This window comes from Rana temporaria, chromosome 11 (genome assembly GCF_905171775.1).
Source record: "Rana temporaria chromosome 11, aRanTem1.1, whole genome shotgun sequence".
NCBI classification, from domain to species: domain Eukaryota; kingdom Metazoa; phylum Chordata; class Amphibia; order Anura; family Ranidae; genus Rana; species Rana temporaria.
In genome coordinates, this window is record NC_053499.1 from 7307694 (window position 1) to 7335462 (window position 27769).

General features: G+C 46.0%; 1 protein-coding gene across 1 annotated transcript in view; it reads left to right on the forward strand.

Moving 5' to 3' along the window:
• DKK3 (dickkopf WNT signaling pathway inhibitor 3) overlaps window positions 1–24740 on the forward strand; it is a 44433-nt gene extending 19693 nt beyond the window's left edge. Inside the window, exons 5-8 of the mRNA XM_040327953.1 lie at window positions 19327–19419; window positions 21078–21216; window positions 22576–22729; window positions 24081–24740. Of these exons, the coding sequence (XP_040183887.1) occupies window positions 19327–19419; window positions 21078–21216; window positions 22576–22729; window positions 24081–24291 (597 nt within the window). The 3' untranslated portion in view covers window positions 24292–24740. The remainder of the gene's footprint in view (window positions 1–19326; window positions 19420–21077; window positions 21217–22575; window positions 22730–24080) is intronic.
• The last annotated feature ends 3029 nt before the right edge of the window (window positions 24741–27769 follow it).

The following is a 27769-nucleotide window of genomic DNA, read 5'->3' on the forward strand; positions in this document are numbered from 1 at the left end:
TTCTATAATGGGCACTTTTCGTGTATAACGAACATTTCTCTCCTAAAATGAGCATTGTTGGTGTATACTGGGCACTTCTTTTCTATAATGGCCCTATTGATATGTAAAGGGAATTACTCTTCTATAACGAGCACTGTTGGTAAATAATGGGCATTCATTTTTAAAATAGTCATATCTAGTAATCATTACATACACTGTATAATATATGCTTTCAGGGACACAAATCACACTTTGCATAATCACACACTCTAACCTTTAGGGTCTTCTGATTTAAAACTTGGGCACTGTTGGTGTATAATAGATTTTTCTGTTCTATAATGGGCACTGTTTGTGTATACTTGTCTTTTCTCTTCTATAATGGGCACTGTTGGCGTATAATTGACTTTTCTCTTCTATAATGGGCACTGTTGGCATATAATTGATTTTTCGCTTCTATAATGGGCACTCTTGGCGTATAATTGACTTTTCTCTTCTATAATGGGCACTGTTGGCGTATAATTGATTCTTCTCTTCTATAATGGGCACTCTTGGTATATAATGGACTTTTCTCTTCTACAATGGGCACTTTTCGTGTATAACAAACTTTTTTCTTCTAAAATAAGCACTGTTGGTGTTGTATACTGGGCACTTCTTTTCTATAATGCCCCTATTGAAATGTAAAGGTCATTACTCCTTAATAATGAGCACTGTTGGTAAATAATGGACATTCATTTTAATAATAGTCATATCTAGTAATCATTACATATACTGTATAATATATCCTTTCAACACTTTGCAATAATCACACACTCTAACCTTTAGGGTCATCTGATTCAAAATTTGGGCACTGTTGGTATATAATTGATTTTTCTTTTCTATAATGGGCACTGTTGGTGTATAATTGATTCTTCTTTTCTATAATGGGCACTGTTGGCATATAATTGATTTTTCTCTTCTATAATGGGCACTGTTGGCGTATAATTGTTTTTTCTCTTCTATAATGGGCACTGTTGGCATATAATTGATTTTTCTCTTCTATAATGGGCACTGTTGGCGAATAATTGATGCTTCTATTCTATAATGGGCACTCTTGGTATATAATGGACTTTTCTCTTCTATAATGGGCACTTTTCGTGTATAACGAACATTTCTCTTCTAAAATAAGCACTGTTGGTGTTGTATACTGGGCACTTCTTTTCTATAATGGCCCTATTGATATGTAAAGGTCATTACTCCTTAATAATGAGCACTGTTGGAAAATAATGGGCATTCATTTTAATAATAGTCATATCTAGTAATCATTACATACACTGTATAATATATCCTTTCAACACTTTGCAATAATTACACACTCTAACCTTTAGGATCATCTGATTCAAAATTTGGGCACTGTTGGTATATAATTGATTCTTCTTTTCTATAATGAGCACTGTTGGTGTATAATTGATTTTTCGCTTCTATAATGGGCACTGTTGGCGAATAATTGATTTTTCTCTTCTATAATGGGCAATTTTCGTGTATAACGAACATTTCTCTTCTAAAATGAGCACTGTTGGTGTTGTATACTGGGCACTTCTTTTCTATAATGCCCCTATTGATATGTAAAGGTCATTACTCCTTAATAATGAGCACTGTTGGTAAATAATGGGCATTCATTTTAATAATAGTCGGATCTAGTAATCATTGCATACACTGTATAATATATCCTTTCAACACTTTGCAATAATCACACACTCTAACCTTTAGGGTCATCTGATTCAAAGTTTGGGCACTGTTGGTGTATAATTGATTTTTCTCTTCTATAATGGGCACTGTTGGCGTATAATTGATTTTTCTCTTCTATAATGGGCAATGTAGGCATATAATTGATTTTTCTCTTCTATAATAGGCACTGTTGGTGTATAATTGATTTTTCTCTTCTATAATGGGCACTGTTGGTGTATAATTGATTTTTCTCTTTTATAATGGGCACTGTTGGCGAATAATTGATTCTTCTCTTCTATAATGGGCACTGTTGGCGTATAATTGATATCTGTCTTTAATAATGGGCACTCTTGATATATAACGGACTTTTCTCTTCTATAATGGGTACTTTTCGTGTATAACAAACATTTCTCTCCTAAAATGAGCACTGTTGGTGTATACCGGGCACTTCTTTTCTATAATGGCCCTATTGATATGTAAAGGGCATTACTTTTCAATAATGAGCACTGTTGGTAAATAATGGGCATTCATTTTAATAATAGGCCTATCTAGTAATCATTGCATACACTGTATAATATATCCTTTCAGGGACACAAATCACACTTTGAATAATCACACACTCTAACTTGAAGGATCACCTGATTCGAAATTTGCAATGAAATTCACACTGATCCAGATCTGATTGACTAAACCTGTAATTATTTCAATTCACAGCTAATTTCCCAACAAGGATTTGTGGTGTCAAAATTTGACGGCTTTAAAAAACGTGTATAGAACATACTGGGAGAAATGTGTTCCCCAGAAATGAGATAAACTCTTGAGCCCGGCTACATCACCGAGACTGGCACAATCTATCACAACACTTGAATAAACTTTGAATAAAATGAATGCATTTAAAGAAGAATGTGTCTGAATTTCTCTCTGGATCCTGTAGGGAATATGGGATGTATCATGTGGGGGGGGGGGGGGGGGGGGTCTAGTGCCAGGTGAGGTCTTACAAAAAAAATTAAATAAAAAATAATAATGTAATTTATGAGGATTTTTTTTTTACCCCAAGTGCCATTGGTGAGGCAGTGATCAGGAACACTGTAAATGGCTGCACTAGTATGGTGACATTGGGACTGTTGTGGCTTGTAAGGCGGGTGACACTGTCTGGCTGCACTGATGACACTGTATGTCGGGGCAGCCAGACAGTGTCTCTGATCACTAGCCGCACCTGTTACAGTGTCACCAGACCAGTGCAGCCAGTCACAGTATCCCTGATCACAGCCACACCAGTTGCAGAGTCGCCATACTAGTGCAGTCAGTTACAGTATCCCTGATCACTGCCACACCAGTCCCTGTGTCACTAGACCAGTGCGAGCCAGCAACAGTGTTCCTGATCTCTGCCACACCAGTCCCAGTGTCACTAGACCAGTGCAAGCCAGCAACAGTGTTCCTGATCTCTGCCACACCAGTCCCTGTGTCACCAGACCAGTGCAAGCTAGCAACAGTGTCCCTGATCTCTGCCATACCAGTCCCTGTGTCACTAGACCAGTGCAAGCCAGCAACAGTGTTCCTGATCATCGTCACACCAGTGTTGGTGTCACCAGACCAGTGCAAGCAAGCAACAGTGGGCCAGATCCACAACCAGCGGGCGCAACGTAACTTTTGTGATTTAAGTTACACCGCCGCAAATTACACAAGTTAGGGCCCGATCCACAAAGCACTTACCTGGAAATTTGCAGCGGTGTAACTTAAATCCGTCCGGCGCAAGGCGGGCCAATTCAAATGGGGCGAGTCCCATTTAAATTAGGCGCGCTCCCGCACCGGACGTACTGCGCATGCTCCCGACGCTATTTTCCCGACGTGCTTTGCGCGAAGTTACGTTGCGCCGTGTTTTGAGAATCGCAACGGGTGTAAAAGAAAAAAAAAGAGTTGCGGCGGGAAAAAAAAATGTAAAAAAAAATTTGACAGCGACGCGGGATAGAAGGGTATACTTTTACATGGTGTACTAAGTTTACACTTTGTAAAAGCAGCCCTAATTTTGCGACGGCAAACTTATGGAAAAAAAAACAAAGGGAAAAACCTTTGTGGATCTCCGTAAGTGCTAATTTGCATACCCGACGCGGAATTTCGACGAGAAATGCCCCCAGCGGCGGCCGCGGTACTGCATCCTAAGATCCGACAGTGTAAAACTATTACACCTGTCGGATCTTAGGGATATCTATATGTAACTGATTCTATGAATCAGCCGCATAGATAGAAACAGGGATACGACGGCGTATCAGTAGAAACGCCTGCGTATCCCTTTTGTGGATCTGGCCCAGTGTTCCTAATTAGCGCCATCCCCGTACAGTATCATGAGACCAGTGCAGCCAGCAACAGTGTCCCTGATCACTGCCATACAAGTCAAAGTGTCCCCAGGTCCCCAGAAAGTGTCAATTAGTGTCCGAATGTCTGTTGCAAAATCGAAGCCCCGCTATAAGTCGCTGATCACCACCATTACTAGTAAAATAAATACATTTATAAATAAAAATTCCAGTATACATCCCATAGTTTGCAGACGCTGTAACATTTGTGCAAACCAATCAATATACGCTTATTGGGATTTTTTTTTTTTTTTTTACCACAAATATGTAGCAGCATTTTTTACATTTTTTTATTGGGTATGTTTTATAGCAGAAAGTAAAAAATATTGTTTTATTTTCCAAAATTGTCTGTTTTTTTTTTGCGCAAAAAATAAAAACCGCAGATGTGATCAAATGCCACCAAAAAAAAATCTCTATTTGTGGGGGAAATAAAGATGTCAATTTTGTTTGTGTACAACGCTGTACGACCGCGCAATTGTCAGGTAAAGTACCGCAGTGCTGTATCGCAAAAAATGGCCTGGTCAGAAAGGGGGGCAAGTGGTTAATGGCGGTTATTTATAATACTGTTCACTAAGTCGCATTCAGCTGGGCTCACATCTGCTTCCCATGTCCCCGTCTCTCAGAGTTGCGTCTGCCCCATCCATCGCTCAGTGCGCTGTGACTCCATCGCGGTTTCGCGGCGCGGCGGTGTAATCAGAGGGGAAATCGCAATGTTAGTTTTGGCCTCTGGCGCGCTGCAGGTTTTGTTTCTCGCTGAATCACATGAAGAACATTAAATAGTGAACGTCGATGATTGATGGCGGATTTGTCCTGAAGTCAGATCTGTTTCCAGTCGGAAGGAGGATTTTGTTTTCATTCGTGGTTTGGGGAACGTAACAAAAAGTCAGCAGATCGCTGGGTGTCCCTGAAGGCAATATAAGACAATTCAGGCAGTGCTACCCCTCCCCCTCCCCCGCTGGCAGATCCGGGTACCTAAAGCTGAACTCTGGGAAAAGTAAATATATCATCTAAATTTATTCATCATGTGTATTCTTCTTGAATCTCGGTGAGATTTGTATATTTCTTCCAGATCTGAGCAGTAATCCAGTGTGAGACTTTTCCTTCCTGTAATAAAGACCGATCACTGCTGATCTCTCTCCTTGTGCAGGGGGACTGGTCTTGTCTCCGACCCCTCCTATCATTTTCTGTAGGAAGCCTGTAGTGGGTGGAGCCTACTTGGCCCCTCCCACAGCTCTGCTCCCTCTCTTTGTGCACTGTGACTGGTCTCGTCTCCACCCCCTCCTGTAGTTTTATGCAGGAAGCTTGTAGTAGGAGGAGCCTGGGGAGCCCCTCCCACAGCTCTGCTCTCTCTCCTTGTGCAGGGTGACTGGTCTTGTCTCCGCCCCCTCCTGTCGATTTCTGTAGGAAGCCTGTAGTGGGTGGAGCCTACTGGGCCCCTCCCACAGCTCTGCTCTCTCTCCTTGTGCAGGGTGACTGGTCTCGTCTCCGCCCCCTCCTGTCATTTTCTGTAGGAAGCCTGTAGTGGGTGGAGCCTACTGGGCCCCTCCCACAGCTCTGCTCTCTCTCCTTGTGCAGGGTGACTGGTCTCGACTCCGCCCCCTCCTGTCGTTTTCTGCAGACAGCCTGTAGTGGGTGGAGCCTGCTGGGTTGCCATCCGGGGCCCTGGGGACCTCTGGGCCTTTTAATAAAAACAATATATATATATATATATATATATATATATATATAAAAAGGGGGGTTGCCATCCAGGGCCCTAGGGACCTAAGGGCCCCTTTAAAAAAAAAAAAGGGGGTTGCCATCTGGGCCCCACAGGTGTACTGCCTGTACCCCCCTGATGGTGGCCCTGATTAGGAGACTTGTTACTAATACCTGTCACTCTGAAATATTTGAAGCACTACCTGTTTTAGAGAATGGGAGTAATACTCCAGAGCAGGGACGTAGATATGGGGGGGTTTTGGAGCCCACCCCCCCCCCCCCCCCCCCCCCCCCCCCAGAGCGTGAGGGCTGAATTAGAAGTATTAGTCTGGTTGCTCCTCTCCATGGTTCATTCCGGGTTTCTCTCCAGTAAAGTGATCCAGATGTGGAATGGCCGGGGACTGCAGTACTTGCCTGGAAATCCTTCACCTATCTAATTACAGAGGTCGTCCCCGGGATGTATGACGGGTCGGAGTCCTCACATAACATGCGGCGCCCCCTCTGCTCAATCCCCTTTCTGTTCCTCATTGTACACAGAGCCAGCCAACTGATCCATCATCAGGACCTTATATCACCCACATATACAGGAGCGGGGAACAAAACCCCATAGGATGACACAGAGCTCATTACAATACACAATGTACATTATAAAGCCTCCTCATCCACCAGAATCAGCAGCGACAATCATTCTGAAAGTACTATAAAAAAGAAATGCAAAGTTCATTTTATGAAAAAAGTAAAAAAAAAAAAAAAATCAATCAGAACTTCCAGAATATGTTACAGAAATAAAAATAAAAATTTCTAGATGTACCAGTCCTAGGGGGACCCCCAAGGTGTGTAGAGATATAATACTGGTGATATAACGCTCCTCCACCGACACCATAGCACAGCTGGGCCTCTTACCACAAGGTATGGACCGCTAGATTATAGGCGGGTCATACAAGCGTTCCAAAACTCCTCGGGCTAGATTCAGAAAGAATTCAAAGCTGCGCCGGCGTATCTTCTTTCTGTATTCAGAAAGCAAGATACGCCAAAATTAGGCTAAGATCCGACTGGCGTAAGTCTCTTACGCCGTCGTATGTTAGGGTGGATACTTACGCTGGCCGCTAGGTGGCACTTCCGTTGATTTCAGCGTAGAATATGTAAATGAGCTGGATACGCCGATTCAGAAATGTACATGCGCCCGGCGGATTTTTTTACGTCGTTTGCGTAAGGCTTTTTCCGGCTTAACGTTACTCCTGCTATATGAGGCATAGCCAATGTTAAGTATGGACGTCGTTCCCGCATCCAATTTTGAAAATTTTACATTGTTTGCATAAGTCGTTCGTGAATAGGGCTTTGCGTAAATTACGTTCACGTCAAAAGCATTGACTATTTGCGACGTGATTAGGAGCATGCGCACTGGCATACGTTCACGGACGGCGCATGCGCCGTTCGTTAGAGACGTCATTTACTTGGGGTCATGTTTTATTTACATAAAACACGCCCACCTCTTCTCAATTTACGCTACGCCGCCGTAACTTAGGGCGCTGGTTCTTTGTGAATCCAGCCCCAGCCTCACTAAGTTACAGCGGCGTAGCGTATGTCAGATACGCTACGCCCGCACAAACTTACGGCGGGCTTTCTGAATCTAGCCCCTCGTCTTTGATCATCAATATTGGTATCAAGACAATGTTCTGGTTCTGTCGAAAAAATGTGTTTGTTTTCATTTACGCTTTATTGTTTGTTTGTTTTTTTGGGGGGGGGGGGGGGGTTCAAGTCATTTTCTAGCAAACACTGCTGATGTTTTTTTGTAATAAATAAAAAAATAGCCCCTGGGTGCGACGTGGTTAAGGCGACCCTGCCGCCATCTTCAGCCATGTAAAAGAAGAGGAAATACACTCACCTTTCCATGTGTTGAAAGCAGCGGCGTCTCCGCTCCCCAGTAGCTGCGCATGGTCTGTGCGCCCAATACTGAGCCAAGGATCAGATGCTAAAAAAAAATGTAATAAACAACAGACATCGGTTGTAATAAATATTTGTCATCTGAAATGCAAGCTCAGCTCATTTCTGGGAGCTTTCATCATCGGCGGCAGATATCTGACTTCATTATTGGGCCAAAAACTGGGGCAAGGCAGCCTGGAACAGGAAAAGCAGTAACTAATGGCGGCCAATTAGATTCCATCTTTCTTTTACCTTTACCTTTATCTTTGGATAGTAAAACATTTTCTTTCTGCCAGTAAATCCCTTATACAGCCCACTTTCTATTTCCTTATACATCTCACTTCCTGTTTCCTTATACAGCCCACTTCCTGTTTCCTTATACAGCCCACTTCCTGTTTCCTTATACAGCCCACTTCCTGTTTCCTTATACAGCTCACTTTGTGTTTCTCTTTTACACCCCACTTCCTGTTTCCTTATACAGCCCACTACCTGTTACCTTATACAGCCCACTTCCTGTTTCCTTATACAGCTCACTTTGTGTTTCTCTTTTACAGCCCACTTCCTGTTTCCTTATACAGCTCACTTCCTGTTTTCTTATACAGCCCACTTCCTGTTTCCTTTTACAGCCCACTTCCTGTTTCCTTAAACAGCCCACTTCCTGTTTCCTGTCTGGTCATTAGCCTAGGCTTATGACATCATGCACAGCTCTCTCTATCACTCTCATGAGAGTTTGCCATGAAGGGGGGGGATAAGTCATAAGAGGGCCAATGAGAGCTGGAGGTGTACCTCTGTGTGTCTGTGTGAATCCAGGAAGTGAACAGGCAGCAGCTTCAGCTGCCCACAGTTAAAATGGCTGCAGCCAGACTCGGTGGAGGGAGATTTCTGCAGCATATTTGGCAAATACAGAATCACAGTATATATAAAATAATATGCAAAGTGGTTGGAGGGAAGCTTCAGAATGGCAAAGATGTTTTTATTACAAATTATGTGAGCCGACTGCAGTTCTTCTTTAAGTAAAATCAGATTCAACTTCTGTGTCTTATTGAAGAGTTAACCTAGCTCCCAACTGTCCCAGATTTGGAGCAAAGTCCCTCTGTCCCTCTTTCCCCCTCGTTTTGATCTGATCTCTATAGTTGTATATAAAATGCACTTTTTATCTTTCTTTTCTTTTTCTTTTTATATTTTTTATATATATCTCTTTCTGTTTACATCGTGATCAGCCGTGATTGGGCACGGCTGATCACATGGTAAAGAGCCTCCCCGCATCACCGATCGCCCCAGGGGCGTGCGCCGGCATGAAATCCTGCAGGACGTCAATAGACGTCCAGTCAGGATTTCACAACCACTTCCCGGACGTCAATCTCCTATTGACCGGGCGGGAAGTGGTTAAACCCTTAAGTGCTTTTTTTTTTACCACTGCTATTCCTTTATATTGGCTTTTGTACAAATGCGGCATTTTAGAAATCAGATGAAAGGTTTAGGACTGCGAAATACTTTATGAGAGATAAAAAGTACATTTTATATACAACCATAGAGATCAGACCAAAATGAGGGACAAATGAGGAGGAATGAGGGACAGAGGGACAGAGGGACAAATCAGGACAGTCCCTCGAAATCCGGGACAGTTGGGAGCTATGGATTGATCCTTTAAGCCGGTCGGTGTATTGGTGGCGGCGGCGTGCCTGATGGGGAAATGAGAACATTTATCTCCATAGAGCTGACATTATGAGAATCCTCGCGGTTCCGATCCGGTCCGCCATTCTCTTTTATAAGCGCAGAGACGCACGCCAGTCTGGGGGATGTTAAATCTGAATTATTCTCAGCTAAAAGGCGACTGATATTTAATTCACGATGTGCTGCCAGGCACAGCTGTCACTGTGCATGACACCGACTCCCCGCGTGATTCATCGTGACTCACCGCGCTCCTCCGGCACGCTAATCTGCTTTTTTATGGTATTCACTGGAAGCGTTCTGAGGTCGCAACGTGTGACATGAAAGGGTTCAAGAAGAGCTGCTGTCACATGATCTAAATATTTTTTTGTAGGGCCCATGCACTGGGGCAAAGCGTTCCGTAACGCACGTTACCAAAACGCAACGCAGCGCAGCATCATTCATTGTAAATAGGACCCCTAACACATTGTACAGCACAACGCACCACAACGCTACTGCCACCAGTGTGGATGGGTTCTGACCCATTTACATAGAGCTGACGGAGCGCGCTGAACAATCGACACCCCTTGGTGCCCGAGGAACATCTTGAAAACCCGTAGGTGGCCCCTTGGTGCCTGCAGCGTGGCCCTTGGGCCCCAGAAGTGGGAGTGTCATTTTGTAAAGGGGTTATGATCTCTAAGGGGTGAACACACACTTTCTGGGTGCGGTGCTCTGTGGTCACAAAAGTTACGTACGTTCGCATGCCGTTCATTTTGAAAGGAACTCCAACACACTGCGGTACTGCAGCTCCAATGCACTTGCATGCAGCGCCACAACGCATAGGAAACTCACTACTGTGCATTGTACTGCATTTCCCGACAAGGTGCATGTCCATTTTTTGGTCATTTTGGTATGTTGATGGCCCATTTCAATGAACTTCAGTAATGTAATGCATGGTAACGCTCCAGAAAAAGTGCACTAACACACAGCACATGTAACATGTCCCTGGTCTCTGGTTCCTACAGCAAATCTCCAGTCTTCAATGGCCTATGTAACATGTCCCCAGTCTCTGGCTGTCTCCTACAGCACATCTCTAGTCTTCAATGGCCTATGTAACATGTCCCCGGTCTCTGGTTCCTACAGCACATCTCTAGTCTTCAATGGCCTATGTAACATGTCCCCAGTCTCTGGCTGTCTCCTACAGCACATCTCCAGCCTTCAATGGCCTATGTAACATGTCCCCGGTCTCTGGCTCCTACAGCACATCTCTAGTCTTCAATGGCCTATGTAACATGTCCCCGGTCTCTGGTTCCTACAGCACATCTCTAGTCTTCAATGGCCTATGTAACATGTCCCCAGTCTCTGGCTGTCTCCTACAGCACATCTCCAGCCTTCAATGGCCTATGTAACATGTCCCCGGTCTCTGGCTCCTACAGCACATCTCTAGTCCTCCATTGCCTATGTAACATGTCCCCAGTCTATGGCTCCTACAGCACATCTCTAGTCTTCAATGGCCTATGTAACATGTCCCCGGTCTCTGGCTCCTATAGCAAATCTATAGTCTTCAATGGCCTATGTAACATGTCCCTGGTCTCTGGCTCCTACAGCACATCTCTAGTCTTCAATGGCCTATGTAACATGTCCCCGGTCTCTGGCTCCTACAGCACATCTCTAGTCTTCAATGGCCTATGTAACATGTCCCCGGTCTCTGGCTCCTACAGCACATCTATAGTCTTCAATGGCCTATGTAACATGTCCCCGGTCTCTGGCTCCTACAGCAAATCTATAGTCTTCAATGGCCTATGTAACATGTCCCTGGTCTCTGGCTCCTACAGCACATCTATAGTCTTCAACGGCCTATGTAACATGTCCCCAGTCCCTGGCTGTCTCCTACAGCACATCTCTAGTCTTCAATGGCCTATGTAACATGTCCCCGGTCTCTGGCTGTCTCCTACAGCACATCTCCAGTCTTCAATGGCCTATGTAACATGTCCCCGGTCTCTGGCTCCTACAGCACATCTCTAGTCTTCAATGGCCTATGTAACATGTCCCCAGTCTCTGGCTGTCTCCTACAGCACATCTCCAGTCTTCAATGGCCTATGTAACATGTCCCCAGTCTCTGGCTGTCTCCTACAGCACATCTCTAGTCTTTAATGGCCTATGTAACATGTCCCCGGTCTCCATCTCAATGGACTGCAGTAATGTAATGGATGGTAAGGCTCCAGAAAATGTGCACCAACACACCGCACACCCGAATGACTCTTCACAAATTCATGTAACATGTTCCAAGTCTCTGGCTGTCTCCTACAGCACATCTCCCGTCTTCAATGGCCTATGTAACATGTCCTCAGTCTCTGGCTGTCTCCTACAGCACATCTCTAGTCTTCAATGGCCTATGTAGCATGTCCTCAGTCTCTGGCTGCCTGCTACAGCGCATCTCCAGTATTGAACAGCGTTGGTACAACCTATGTAGGCAATTTGACTTTGGGGGGGGGGGAGGGGTGGGGCATGCCATAGAGCAGACCTTCCATTTTCATGGAATATCCACTTTAATGAATACAGAGCTGCTTTCATTTGTAGCATTTGTATCTGCCGGGAGCTCAGATTAAATCCTAGGTACTGGTAGCTTAGATGACAATCAGGGTCATTGTGGGTGTTTAATGTCATTAGGGACTGCAGAGAGTCCGCTGTTTCAGTTTGCCTCTGTAAAGGACGAGAGGATCCACAATGGTGAGAAAATGGCGTCATTAATCATAAAACTCGATGCAAAAAGCGCCAAAAGGCTCGCAGTTCCTTTTATTAAAGTGTAGAAGTGTGATAATGGAAGCGGCGAGCCAAGCGGCAGTGATGGAGGACGGGGAGGATGGGGAGGACGGGGATAACAGGCAGTAATCTCCCCGCAGCAAGTGCCAGCTTGTGTTTGTTCATCTCCGGTGACAAAAGAACAGCCAGTCTGCGGATCTGTCCTGGAAAAGTTCCCGGGCTGTCAGTTCCCAGGAGATCGGTGTGATGGGAGAAGGCGGCCACCGGGGGGAGCCATGCCAGCTGTGCCATGCCAGCCACTGCCAGACAACACATTTTAAAGGGCACCGCACACTTTTTAGGGGTTAATGTGGATGTGAGAGAATGTCATCAATGGCCCAGATTCAAGTAGCAATTGCGCCTGTGAAACCATATGTTACACAATGCAATTGCTGACTTGCCCGGGCGTTAAGAATGCACCTGATTCAGGAACATCGTAACGCCGACTGCAGCCTAAAATCTGCGTGGCATAAGGCTCTTATGCCCGCATATTTTAGGCTGCATTCTTGCGATGGCCGCTAGGGGGCGCTCCCATTGTGCTCAGTGTATAGTATGCAAATTGCATACTAACACCGATTCACAATGTTGCGCGAGCCCTGCGTACGCAAGTTACGTCGTTTCCGTATGGCGTGTTTAGCGTAAGGCTGCCCCTTCTAATAGTAGGGGCAGCCAATGCTAAAGGATACCCGTTGTTTCCGCGTCGCGATATTTGAAATCTACGTCGTTTGCGTAAGTGATTCGTGAATGGCGCTGGACGCCATTCACGTTCACTTTGAAGCAAATGACGTCCTTGCAACGTCATTTTCCGCAATGCACATCGGGAAAGTTTCCCGACGGAGCATGCGCCCTACGCTCGGCGCGGGAGCGCGCCTAATTTAAATGATTCCCGCCCCCTACGGGATCATTTAAATTGCGTGCTCTAGCGCCGGGCAATTTTGCCGGCACGCCCTCGCAATTTACAGAGCTACTGCTCCGTGAATCAAGGGCAGCGCAGTAAATTTGCGGGGGCGCAGGGCAAAATCGTTGCCCTGCGCCTCCGCAAATAATGCGCAAATCTCTTTGAATCTGGGCCAATATATTCGTCTTGTCAATGATTAAAAAAATATATATATATATATATTTTATTTGTACAGGATTTATTTATATGTGGGCTCATAGGTGCGGCTGTATATGTAAATTACTTACACAGGGTCTACCTTCTGATTTCCAGGGGTGGGGTTTAATTCTCCTTCTTACTGGACTCTTCTCCTCCCTGCTCTTCTCTCCTCATTCTTTCCTCTCTCTCATTCCTTTCATCTCCCGACTCTCATTATTCCCTTTATTCACCCTTCTTCTATTCCCTCTCCATCCTTCCCATTTCTTTTATGTCTCCTCTCCCTCTTCACCCCCTTCTCTCTTCTCTTCTCCATCCCGCTTTTTGTCTCTATTTCCTATCTCTCCTCCTCTCCATTTTTTCCTCTCTCGCTATTCCTTTGCTCTCCATCTCTCCCCTCTTCTCTCCACCTCATACTCTCATCTCCCCGCTTCTCCCCTCTTTTCACATCTCCCCTTCTCTCTTCTCCTCCCTATCATCCCCCTCAGTCTCTCCACTTTGTATTCCTCCTTCTTCCCCCTTCTATTTCTCTCCCTCCTCTAATTCTTTCTCTTCTTTTACTTCCTGCTCTGCTCTCTTCTCTCCCTATCTTCCTTCTCTCTCTCTCTTTTAATACCTTGTCCATCTCCTCTATTTCTTTTTTCCTTCTCTACACCCCCCCCCCTCTTATTCTCCCTCTTCCATCCCCCTTTCTCTCTCCCTCTTTATTCACTCTCTTTTCCCCCCTCCCTCTATCCTCTTCTCCCCTCTCCCTCTGTCTCATCTCCTTGAATTGTTTCTCCTCTCACTTCCCTCTCTCTTCCATCTCCCCTCTTCTCGCCACTCTCTTCACATTTCTCTCTCCCCCTCTTCCAACTCATCTACTCTACTTCCCTCTTCTCTCCTCCGCTCTTCTCTTCTCCGCTCTCCTTGCCACTCTCTCCTCCTCTCTCCTCACCACTCTCTCTCCCTCCCTGTGTTTTTCCCTCTCTCTTCTTCTCCCATCTCTCTCTCTCCTCTCCTCACTTTCTCTCCCCATTTTACATCTCATCTCCTCTCTCTCTTCTCCCCTTTATCTCTCCTTCTCTTTCCAACTTCCTTTCTCCCCACCTATCCTTTATGCTCTCTGTCTCCCTCCTGTCCTCTTCTAGCCTCTCGTCTCCTCTCCATTCATTCTCCTTTCACTCTCATTCCCCCTCTTCCACCCCCCCCCCCCATCTTCTCCCCTCTCCATCTTCACTCCTCTCTTCCCTCTCCCTCCTCCATCTCTGCTCTCCCCCCTCTCCATCTTCACTCCTCTCTTCCCTCTCCCTCCTCCATCTCCTCTCCTCTCTCCCCCCTCTCCATCTTCACTCCCCTCTTCCCTCTCCCTCCTCCATCTCCTCTCTCCCCCCTCTCCATCTTAACTCCTCTCTTCCCTCTCCCTCCCCCATCTCCTCTCCTCTATCCCCCCCTCTCCATCTTCACTCCTCTCTTCCCTCTCCCTCCCCCATCTCCTCTCCTCTATCCTCCCTCTCCATCTTCACTCCTCTCTTCCTTCTCCCTCCTCCATCACCTCTCCTCTCTCCCCCCTCTCCATCTTCACTCCTCTCTTCCTTCTCCCTCCTCCATCACCTCTCCTCTCTCCCCCCTCTCCATCTTCACTCCTCTCCCTCCTCCATCTCCTCTCTCCCCCCTATTCTCCCCTCTCCATCTTCACCCCCCCTTCTTCTCACCTCTATATCTTCTCTCCTGTCTTCCCCTTTCCTCCTCCATCTCCTCTCCTCTCTCCATCCCCCCTCTTCTCACCTCTCCATCTTCTGTCCTGACTTCCTCCTCCATGTCCTCTCTCCACCCCCCCCCCCCCCTCATCCTTCTCACCTCTCTAGTCCCTCATCTCTTCCTCCTCCCTCTTCTCTCCCTCTCTCTGGTCCTCCCCTCTCCCTTTTTCTTCTCTCCCTCTTGCATCTCTCCTCCCCTCTCTCTTCTACTCCCTTGTCCATCTCCTCTCCTTTCTGTTTTGCATTCTCTATACTGCTCTCACCCCCCTCTTCCATCTCAATCTCTTCTCTCTCTCCTCTCTTTCCCTCTCTTTCTTTCATTGTTCTTTTTCTCTTCTTCTCTCTCTCTCTCTCTCTCTCTCTCTCTTTCTCTCGCTCCCTCTTCCATATCCTCTCCTCTTCTCACCGCTCTCTTCTCTCTCTCTCTCTCTCTCTCTCTCTCTCTCTCTCTCTCTCTCTCTTTTTCATCTTATAACTGTTCCTTAATTTTTTTCCTGTCATTATCACACCTCTGGAATTATTGAATATTTGTTAGACCACCAACCACAGGATGGACTGAGGGGGCTGGATTTAGAGAGCTTCGTCTATCTTTAGGCGGGCATAGCGTATCTCAGATACACTACGCCGCCGTAAGTTTGAGCAGCAAGTTGTGTATTCACATAGAACTTGCGCTGAAACTTACGGCAGCGCAGTGTAACTGGGCCGGCGTAAGCCCGCCTAATTCAAAATAGGCTGGTTGGGGGCGTGTACTATGTAAAATAGTAGTGACCCCATGTTTTTGACGTTTTTAACGAACGGCGCATGCGCCGTCCGTGGACGTATCCCAGTGCGCATGCTCCAAATAACGCCGGCAAATCGTCATGCTTTCGACGTGAACGTAAATTACATCCAGCCCTATTCGCGAACGACTTATGCAAACAACGTAAAAATTTCAAAACTCGGCGCGGGAACGACGGCCATACTTAACATAGGATACGTCGCACATACCCCTCATATAGCAGGGGTAACTTTACGCCGGAAAAAGCCGAACACAAATGACGTAAAAAAAAAAGCGCCGGGCGGTCGTTCGTTTCTGAATCAGCGTAAATACTAATTTGCATATTCCTCGCGTAAAAATACAGAAGCGCCACCTAGCGGCCAGCGTGAGATTGCAGCCTAATTTTGCGACGGCAAACTTATGGAAAAAAAAACAAAGGGAAAAACCTTTGTGGATCTCCGTAAGTGCTAATTTGCATACCCGACGCGGAATTTCGACGAGAAATGCCCCCAGCGGCGGCCGCGGTACTGCATCCTAAGATCCGACGGTGTAAGACACTTACACCTGTCGGATCTTAGGGATATCTATGCGTAACTGATTCTCTGAATCAGGCGCATAGATACGACCGACCGCACTCAGAGATACGACGGCGTATTAGGAGATACGCCGTCGTATCTCTTTTCTGAATCTGGCCCACGGTGTCTAGAATAGTGCAGTGCCACGTCCTGAGAATATTTTTGGAGCAGCAAATGTTAAAAACACAAAGGAATGGACTTTATCGGCACCAATAGTAAAAATACAAATACATTTATTAACATATACCCCATAGGGGTTTGATAAAAAATAAATATAAAGTAAAAAAAAAAAAGAGGTGATTAGATGCCACCAAAAGAAAGCTCGATTTATAGGAACAAAAGGATAAAAATTAGTTTGGGTACAGCGTCGCACGACCACGTAAATGTAATTTAAAAAGCTGCTGCGCTGAAAGCTGAAATTTGGCCTGGGCAGGACGGGGGGATAAGTGCCAGGTATTGAAGTGGTTAAATCTTCAAACTTCTGGGCTTCGGAAAGTCTTTTTTGGCTTCCAGAAACATTTCACAAACCGGTAAACAAAATTTCCGCACAGAGATAAACACGTGCAACAATGTTGTCTTCAGATTGTTAAACAAGTACCGTCTCCATGGAGACAGCATCCGAAAAAAAAAAAAGAAAAAAGATAACACAAATTATTTTAATTACATCCAAGGTAGCTGGTACAGTTTGTCCCCGGCAATTAGACGAAACGCTCGGGTGGGGGGGGGGGGATTGAAAGCCTTAATTTCTTTTATCCTTCGCCCCTCCTGCTTAATGAAGCCACTTAGAGTATTAATGATAAGCAGGACAGCTGCCGGTCTGTACATTTGGCAGGAGAATCGTTCGTTCTGGCGAAGCCACCCAGAAAGACGTCGTCGGTAAACATTGCTCTGGATGAGTTTCGTCCCTCGCTCTGCCGCTAAAATCCAAAATAATTAAAATCAAAAGCCGTCAGGACCAACCCTGTCCTCTGCACTTTTTTTTTCAATGTAAAGTGGAATCCTAGGGCAGTGCTTCTCAACTCCAGTCCTCAAGGCACCCCCCCACAGGTCATGATTTCAGGATTTCCCTCAGATGAAACAGCTGTGGTAATTGCTAAGGCAGTAAAAATGATCAAATCACCAGAGGGAAAATAATGGAAAGCCTGAAAACATGACCTGCTGGGGTGCCTTGAGGACTGGAGTTGAGAAACACAGTCCTAGGGGCTTTGTACACCCCAGCTGCGGTGCGGGAAGACGTGCAACATTTTGTGTTTTCCCGCTCCTCTCAAAAATGTGCTGCCCTTTGCAGATGCTTGTAGGTGCCATTTATGCCCCTCCCACACACGTATCTAGAAAAAGGGTTAATACCGCCCCTCTGCAGAGGCCCATTGCGGGCGGTATTATCGTGGTTTCCCATTAATTTCAATGGGAAGGTGCGGTATAGGAGCGATAAACACCCCGCTCCTATACCGCTCCAAAGATGCGGCAAGCAGGACTTTTGGAGCGCTCCTGCTACCGCACCGCTTCAGTGTGAAAGCCTTCGGGCTTTCACATTGAAGCCTGCAGGGCATGATTTTTTCATGCGGTATAGCAGCGCTATTTTTAGCGCTGTACCACATGAAAAACGCCTCAATGTGAAAGGGGCCTACGTCGGACATCTGAGCTTTAGATTGTGCTAATTCACATCACATATTATCATCAATAGACTTTCACACAATACAGTGTCAATTAGCATAACACAATGAAATATCTTAGGAGCTAGACTTAATTAGCACAATAGACAATAGAATGCAATCACAACAAGCTTTCATCACTACAGCCAGGTAGCTGGAGGTGATTAACATCAATTAACATCTTAACAGTCTATGTTCCACATTAAATGAATCACACTATTATTGACCTGTTGTGTTCAGAATTAACCTCTTGTAATATTTCAAGATATCCTGGAATACATTGTGAATTATCATTACTGTCCCATCTCATGTAATTCAAGATATAATTTCTCAGTCATCCTATGCCCCTAGTGGACATAGGATCACCCTAGACCCAAGAGTCATTGGTGAAGCTGAAACAGGAGTACCCCGTATACTTCAAGAGCCTCTGGGTCCCACGGGCCATGCCATTACAGCGTCAAACTACGGTACTTAAAAATCTCCATAGGCGATGCTTTGCAAATTTTTACAGGTTACTTGTTTAGAGTCACAGAGGAGGTCTTGGGCTAGAATTATTGCTCTTGCTCTAATGCATGTGGCGATACCTCACTTGTGTGATTTGGACACCGTTTAGATATGTGGGGGGGACTTACATATGCGTTCACTTCTGTGCCCAAGCACACTGGGATGGGGGGGGGGGGGGGCACTTAAAATGTATTTTAATTTTTTTACACTTTCTTTTTTAAAACTTTTTTTTAGATCACTTATATTGCTATTACAAGGATTGTGCACGACAGGTCCTCTTTATTTATGGAGAGATGTGGGCTCAATAAGACTGGAAAGGCTAAAAATAAAAAAATAAAAAAAAACTCTCTCTGCCTTTCCAGCCCCGTCCTCGGCTTTGTTTACTTTCACCGGCCCAGACGTGACGTCATAACGTCGCACTCGGGCCTCCGAGGGTCATGGAGATGACGGGGGGGACCAATCTGGTCACCAGAAATCTCTATAGTAAACTTCCGGCGGCAACCGATTCATTCTCCGGCTCACCAATCGAGACTGACTGAAGATGAGACTGACCATGCGGGGAATGAAATTGCGCAAATTATGCTGAACTCGCACGATTTCAATCCCACGTCATTGTGAACTAGGAATCATGTGCACTTTTAGCCAAGTGACTGTCTAAGAGGGGATTCCCTCACTATGGGGAGATTTCTTATCACTTCCTGTTGTGTCTACCGTATAGAAAATCTCCTCGATGGGATGCAAAAAATAAAAAAAAAATGTTACATTTTTCAAAAGTAAAAGTAAAGTAGATTTTCAGTTGATTTGGGCGGATTTTCCATCATTTAGCGCAGTGGAGACATTTAAATGTAACTTTTCTTTCCACTTCCTGCTCTGTCTGATCTCTTCTAATTGCTTTTTTCCAGGAGTGCATTGTGGACGAGGACTGCGGTCTGGCCGGCTTCTGTCATCTGTCAGACTTCGTCTATAGATGTCTACCGTGCAAGGAACAGGAAGCGGTACGTTCTTCGCCAGGGGAGTTGTTAGGTCTGCAAAAGATCTGGGGCTAGAGCCCATATCAGCAAAGTAAAGAAAGTCATACGCTTGGGCGGGCATACACCTGTATATAATGTGTGTGTGTACTAATATATATATAAATAAAATAGTTACATATCTGAATGTTGATCCCCCCCTTACATCATGGTCCCCAGAGAGCACCAGGACTTAGGAGTGCACTACATAAGGAATTCAGGGCTTAGTTGTGGCCATCTATGCAGCCTCACCTGTGCCAAGCAATGCAGCCTTTCCAGTACCCAGCAATGAACCCCCCCTACTGTAGTACTCTGTCCCCTGCATTTAGCAGAGGCAGGCCGGGTGCGGCCCAAGGGCCACCGACCCCTACCCTAGCTATGAGCACCAGATTCGGGGCTATAGCCCCAGTAGCCACCTGTCAGGTCACCTGTGGCAGGGTAGTGAACCCTATAGCCGACTGCTGCGATCAGAGAGGAAGCAAACCCAAGATCGCCCAGGGCGCGGAGTCTAAGACCCAGCTTTGTGTTCACCAGAGCCTCTGGTGGTAATGGTGGCCTTCGCCGCAGCTGGATCCAGGTCGCGACCCCTGGGATCCCCTAAGTCACGCTCCGCAGAGAGAGAGGGGAAGCAGCAAGCAGGACAAGCGATAGTGATGGGTAAGCCGTGGTCAGGCAGGCAGACTAGGGTAACCGAGGGACAGGCAAAAGGTCAAGGGCACAGGCAAACTGGAAAAGTCAGGGACGAGCCAAAAACGGTACACAGGGAGGTAATCGTAGCACACTGCAGACAGGAACTTGAGCAAACAACACTGTTGAACAGCACTGCAGGCCTGTAGTGCAATAGTTAATATAGACTTCCTGGGATGGCCTGGGTGGGGCCATACAGAAAGGAGAGGAAATAAGAAGGTAACCAGAACAGAGTCAGGCCTCTAATGGACAGATGGAAACAGGTAAGCTTCCAGACTATTGCATATCCATGACACCACCCCCTAGAGACGCCACTGTCCTTCACACTGACGCTAGCCATACACATCCAAGGCTAGATTTTTGTTCAAATGTTTCTACGAAAGTCTGAAAAAAATCCTTAGAGGATTTAAATGTGTGTAAAACTAAACTTTGGGACTGAGTAAGGGAAGGTTATAACCCGTGTCAGATTTCCCCTCACATCCTGTCCCATAGCCATAACAGGAAGTGTGTAAAAATCCCTCCATAGTGAGGGAATCCCCGGTTGTCACCAAAACTAGTGTCCCCTTTGGAAGATTTTCCCTCTATTTCTGCTCTGGTGACTACCCAAAATTTGTGATTTTCTTTCACTTTCATTCTCATTGATAACGATAACAAAGAGAGGATGAATCACCCTAATGGGGGACACAGACAGGAATAAAAACCTGGCAGGGGTTCTAATCCATCTCCGCTCTATCGAATACAGTGGAACCTTGGATTACAAGAATAATCCGTTCCAGGAGAATTCTCGTAATCCAAAGCACTCGCATATCAAAGCGAGTTTCCCCATTGAAGTCAATGCAAACTAAAATAATTTGTTCCGCATTGGCCCCTTGGCAGATGTGAAGACAGTGAAATGTATAGTTGTATCATTGCACACAATTGATTGGTGGGTTATTTGTTTTTTTTCTTATGTCATGCAGTGCACCAGAGATGGCGAATGCTGCGACGGGCAGCTGTGCATCTGGGGTCAGTGCAAGAAATCGGAGAAGGGGGAGAGCGGTGCCATCTGTGAGAAGCAGAGCGACTGCGACCCTGGCTTCTGCTGCGCCGTACATTCAAGTAACTATCTACCCCCCCCCCCCCAATAATAAATGTCTTCAGGATTTTTCGTGCACACCTCAGACATCAAGTAGAATCAACCTGTGAACTGCTAACCAAAAAAGGCTTCAATTGTACTCAAGTCCAAGTATCCTAGTACTCAGATCCAGCTAAAACTTTTTTTTTCTTTGGATAGATTAGGAAAGGATTGGGCTTTACTGAAAGAGACATGAGGTTTGGTGCTACAGATCTGGATTTCTTCTCCTATATTTCTTCCTAGGATGGAGAAAAGGAAGGAGGAATAATGGTGGACCAGCTATTCTCAGCCAAAGTTCCATAGAAACCTTGGGTTCCTCAAGAAGTTGCTAAGGGTTCCTTGAGCTGTGGCTGATTGACCTGCCATCTGGTGATGCCATGGTCCAAAGCCACTTGGCAGAGCCAACAGCGTGATACCAACAATCTTTTTAACTCTTGGGAAGGGTGGCCTTTTGACCATGAATGTAAGGAACATTCTTCCCACTGCTCACCAATGGGTTTCTCTGGGGTAAAAAGGTTGATAAAGCTTGATCTAGACCAGGGTTTCTCAACCAGGGTTCCATAGAATGCAAGGGTTCCTCCAGAGGTTGCTAGGGGTTCCTTGAGCTGTGGCTGATTGATCTGCCATCTGGTGATGCCATGGTCCTAAGCCACTTGGCAGAGCCAACAGCGTGATACCAACAATCTTTTTAACTCTTGGCAAGGGTGGCCTTTTGACCATGAACGTAAGGGGCATTCTTCCCACCGATCACCAATGGGTTTCTCTAGTGTAAAAAGGTTGATAAAGCTTGGTCTAGACCAGGGTTCCATAGAACGTAAGGGTTCCTCCAGAGGTTGCTAGGGGTTCCTTGAGCTGTGGCTGATTGACCTGCCATCTGGTGATGCCTTGGTTCGAAGCCACTTGGCAGGGCCAACAGCATGATACCATTGACCTTTTTAACTCTTGGGAAGGGTGGCCTTTTGACTATGAATTTAAGGGGCATTCTTCCCACTGACCACCGATGGATTCCTCTGGGGAAAAAAGGTTGATAAAGTTTGGTCTAGACCAGGTTTTTTCAACCAGGGTTCCATGGAACGCAAGGGTTCCTCCAGAGGTTGCTAGGGGTTCCTTGAGCTGTGGCTGAATGACCTGCCATCTGGTGATGCCTTGCTCCAAAGCCACTTGGCAGAGCCAACAGCGTGATACCAACAATCTTTTTAACTCTTGGGAAGGGTGGCCTGTTGACCATGAATGTAAGGGGCATTCTTCCCACTGACCACCAATGGGTTCTTCTGGGGTAAAAAGGTTGAAAAAAGTTTGGTCTAGAAGTGTTCATTTGTAAACCTGGTTTCTTTGTCTTTCAGGTCTCCTCTTTCCAGTGTGCACACCTTTGCTGGTTAAGGGCGAGGAGTGTCAGACTCCAAACCCACTCCTTGATATATTTTCATGGGATCTGGAGTCAGAAGCCCCTATAAACCGTTGTCCCTGTGCCAGCAGACTGATCTGCCAGGGTGAGAGGTAGGTAGCTTCCTTTGACCATCACTGTGAGGAAAAACATGAGAAAAGGTTCTCCAGTGTACAGTAAAGGTCCAGCCAGCGCACCTCCCATTGAGTTGTTACGACAAATGGCATCAACCAGACTGGTTGGTGGAGAGCCCTGGCTGTGGCGGCAGTGGTGGATCACCAGTTTCTACTACGAAAAGATATGCTGGTATGGACGATGAATCCAGATTCGTAAAAAATAAATAAAAAGGGTTGTTTTTAAAGTGTGAATGGGTGAAAGTGATGGTGGTTGTTTCAGATCTGACTGGTGATGGGTTTTAGAGTTCAGGTTAAGCCATTTTTTAGCTTTGGATAGAGTGCCAGAGTTCTAAAACCTTTGATGGTTCTCTGATGACTTCACTTGACCACAGGGACACAAAAAGCAGCTCAAGGTAGGTTTTATCTGTCCTAAACCCATACACCTGTTTTGGATCAGACCAACCGTCTGATGAGTATCTGCCCCCGTCCTGAATAAACCTATACGAAATCACACGGAGACTGTGCTCAGATTGATGATACTCTCGTTATTGGTTGCGGATACATGGGGGTTTTATAGGTGAGCTACTAATGCTATGAGCATGTGTATCATTAGCATAATGTTATCTAGGTATTAGTAGTTTCTGATTGGTTGTGTCCATGTAAGGTGAACTTCTTCCAGGATCTGGGCGTCATCAGATAAGGTGTGGCCCTGGGCGGAGGCGCCATGTTTGTTTTCACATTCTTCATTCGATGGGAGGGGGTGCTACTAGCGGCCAACTTTAGCATGGAATATAAAAGCAGTTTATATACAAAGAAAAATATAGACTTTATAGTATGAAAAAGATGAATAGAAAATGGGCATTGTACCTGATCCATCACACACCTACTCTATTTTTAGTAGTTAACCCCATCCCTCTCTAGTGGGTTTAAACTTGCATTGGCTGCAGGATTCACCTCCTCTCCAGTGCTGTCCCTCTGTAGTTATTCCACTCTGCCACAAGATGTCCTTGGTGAACCCATAAGACCAATGATATTCTGGGAGCACCGGGTGTCGTAAACTGGCCCTTTGAGAGGGCATCACCACCTTGTTGACTCCAATACCTGAAGTATCTTCTGAACCACTTGGATGAGGTCTTACCATAAAGCCAACATGAGATAGTGGGATGGAACCACTCAACTCTGGTGGCCAGATTAGATAAGGAACAGGTAAAACTGATGTATATTGATAAGGCAGAGACCTGTTAAGACGCTCTTCTACTCAATGTACTGTTTGATGTATTTTCCTCTGTAACCCACACAACCCTGGAAACTTCCAGGCCATAACTCCTTTCCTTGTTTGTTGCTGCAGGGACAACTTTGCGCTCGTCTGTGAAGAACTTCTCCTGCAGAGCAAGAGGGAAGAGACCATTAACCTGCCATTTTTCACCGCCTTGCCAATGGAGGAGATCAACTACGAAGACGGCAATATTTCACCCACAGGAATCGGAGCCGATCCCAGCTTTCCCGAAGACGAAAGAGATTTAATCGATTCTGAACGTCCCTTTGTGGACTACATCTAGAGGACTTATTAATTAATGAAGGACCTCGGGGGTGGGGGGGGGGGGGTGGATTGAAGAACTGATCACTCAGAAATTGACACAAATACTCTCTAAACTGGAAAATTCCGTTATATCACGAATAACTGGGAAACTATTGCTTTGGTTGGCATGCCACATACACGGGGTCCTTTCTCAAGTCATTGACCCCCTTCTGACCACAGATCCTTCACATGCCATCAAATTGACCTACTACAAAGAACGCATGGGATACATCTAGCTTAAGTTCAAAGGGGTTGCATTTTGCTGTAATTATGGAATTTGGCACTTTACCCCGTGAAATGATACATGAAGCGCCGAATAATGCCTAAAGATATAAACAAAGAACTTCAGACTGCTTCTTCTGCAAACAAAACTTTATTGTGCAAACAGCAGGCACATCCTACTTAATCCTCTCCTAACGTGTTTCGCCCCCTTCTTGTAGATGTTACTCTTATTTTCTAAATAGGTTCCTTTAAGCTAGTGCAGTGGTCTCCAAACTGCGGCCCAGGGGCCAGATGTGGCACTTGATTTTATCCGGCCCTTGGGGTGCTTTTTTATTCCTTGGCACCAAAGATGGGGCAGAATTCCTCCCAATAGCACCAATGATGGGGCAGAATACCTCCCAATGACACCAATGATGGGGCAGAATATCTCCCAATGACACCAATGATAGGGCAGAATATCTCCCAATGACACCAATTTTGGGGTCCAATGACACCAATTAGGAGGGATTTTGTACTCCTGATGGCCACAGTCCGGCCCCCTTAAAGTCTGGAGGACAGTAATCCAGCCCTTTGTTAAGAAAGTTTGGAGACCCCTGAGCTAGTGCATTGTTGGTTCACTTACCTTTTCCTTCGATTTCCCTTCTAAAAATGTTTTTTTGTTCGTCTGAATTTCTCACTTCCTGTCCCTCCTCAGTAAGCTTGCCCCCATCATCCGAGCCGTTCTGGCTGGGGGGGTTAGTCGGCATACTCGCCCCCTCCCTTGGGACCTCATCCCTGCGGGGACACGCTGTTAGTCAGTGTGCTCGCCCCATCCCTTGGGACTACATCCCTGCGGGGACACGCTGTTAGTCAGTGTGCTCGCCCCCTCCCTTGGGACTACATCCCTGCGGGGAAACGCTGTGTTCACAGCGTCTTCCCATAGGGATGTAGTTCCAAGAGGGGGGGGGGGAGCACGCTGACTAACCCCCAGCCTGAATGGCTTGGATAATGGGGACAAGCTTACTGAGGAGGAACAGGAAGTGAGAAATTCAGATAAAGAAAAAAAACATTTAGAAGGGAAATGGAAGGAGAAGGTAAGTGAACCAAAGATGCACTAGCTTAAAGGAACCTATTTAGAAAATAAAAAATGAACTTTTACAACCCCTTTAATTGTAGAGTTCTCTCTTAATCTCTATGAAGCCCCAGTAGGGGATCGAAATGCATCAGTGGGAATGGGTGGCATGCCTCTATGTTGTTTTCCACAATAACATTTTGTTTGCAGAGAAAGAAACGATGGGCGGCTGCACATCTGTTTTTATTGCAAAAGGGATGGGGGTTGGGGGGGGGGGGGTGACGGAACTCAAAGTCTTGCCGCCACCCTTGGTTGGAATTTGGCGCGGGACCTCAGAGTGGTGTTGGGGATGCTTCTGAAAATATATACCCAATGTGCAGAAAGTAGCCAGCCCAGATTTTATTCTGGCACAGGAGAGCTCTTAATGAGGATTGTACAACAGATGTACATAGAAGGAAGAATTTGCCAGCTGCTTAAGTACTACAACTCCCAGCATATCTTTCCAGCTGCCTGTCTGTATTTGTCTAGTCTTCGCCTAGCAGGGCTGGGCTTGTAACTATTTATTGGCCGCCAATTATAGCCTCTGGATTTTCTCTATGACAGTGCCCTGTTTATTAGTTGCTGGAAAATTGTATAATTTGGGAAAAATGTTGTTTCTCCGAGCCCATGGTGCGATACACAAAAACAAAACACGAAAGTGAACCAAAAAAAAGGGTGTTTAATGTGGCCCCCTCCCAAAGAGGAAGGACCCTTCCCTGACCTCCTAGGGTGCAAGATTCCTAGTCTCAGGTCCACCTAGCCAAAGGGCCCAGCACACCCCTCTCCTCATCATCAGCCAAAGCCAACCACTAAGTACTAGAGCAGGGGTCTCCAAGCATTCTAAACAAAGGGCCGGTTTATTGTTCTTCAGACTCGTGGAGGGCCGGACTTTGGCCAGCGAAGTGGAAATTTTCCTGGCATCAGTGGGAGTAAACATCTGGTATTAGGGGTAGGAATAGTGCCCCATTAGTGGTGCCCAAGGGCCGGATAAAGGCAAGCAAAGGGCCACATCCGGCCCTCAGGCCGCAGTTTGGAGACCACTGTACTAGAGTAAAAAAAAAAATATTGGATAAGGTGTACACCTGTGATTTGTCCTTGCAGGTCAAGGCAATAGGTTCTCTATAATGCAGCTCCTCCGTTTTCCCACTGGTCCTTCCAAGTATAAGAGAGCACGTGACTCATTCCAGTTCCTACCACATGAGGGTGCTGGTAATTGGTTGCTTAGCACCCAGCACTGTGGGGAGAGAGCCCCGTGTAAGCACCAAGTCATAATTTGCAGCTTATACAGGACCTCTATCATGTACCTGGTGCTAGAGGCCAATGGAGAGAGAGAGCTTCCCTTGCGGCTAAGTTCCAGTCCCCCCTGAGGTTGGAAATAGGAGAGGTCAGGTCCAAAGTAGCCGGGTCGCCTGCTGGACTGTATTCAGGAGGTTCCAGAATACAGCTGTTGTGCTGGATTCGGATAATGCTGAGACTGCAGCATGGTCAGAAGGAAGCCTAGGTCATGAGCCGGGTGGGTAGCAGAGCAGACATGGTCAGGTGGATAGCCGAGGTCGAACTCAAGAAGCAAACAGGACATAGGTCAAGTCAGGTCAGTAACAGGAGACAGAAACAGGATCATCACAGAGATAACGCACTGGAACAGCCGAAGATCAACCAGCAACTCAAGCCACTAGTTGACTTCCTTATATAGGCCCATGTGACATGATGGAAGAGATGTTGGGTCCTAGAGTCCTTCTCCTGCTGACAACCTCTTTTCCCTGCTCCCAAAGGTGAACAAAGCATCAAAGAGAATTAAAATATGAGCAGCAATGGGGGCCCCATTAAAGGGAAACCATTGCTTTGCTCTACGTAGGCAAACCACAGGAGTACTTTAAACTGGAGCAAAAAGCAACTATCATCATCCATCCTCCCATAGGTGGGGAATATACATAGAGGTCTACTCTGGCCTGCAATGAAAAAGAGAAGGGTTGGTAATGGACCAAAGATTGACAGAACCAATTGGGACAAGACCCTCAGATTCAGCTTTGCCAAACGCCGGGTCCAAATTGCTGTTTATATTGCTGAAATGCCTACATTCATAACATAAAACTCCGGCTTCCTTCTCTTCCTGTTTAATCTCTATTTTATTTCATCTTTGTTGTTT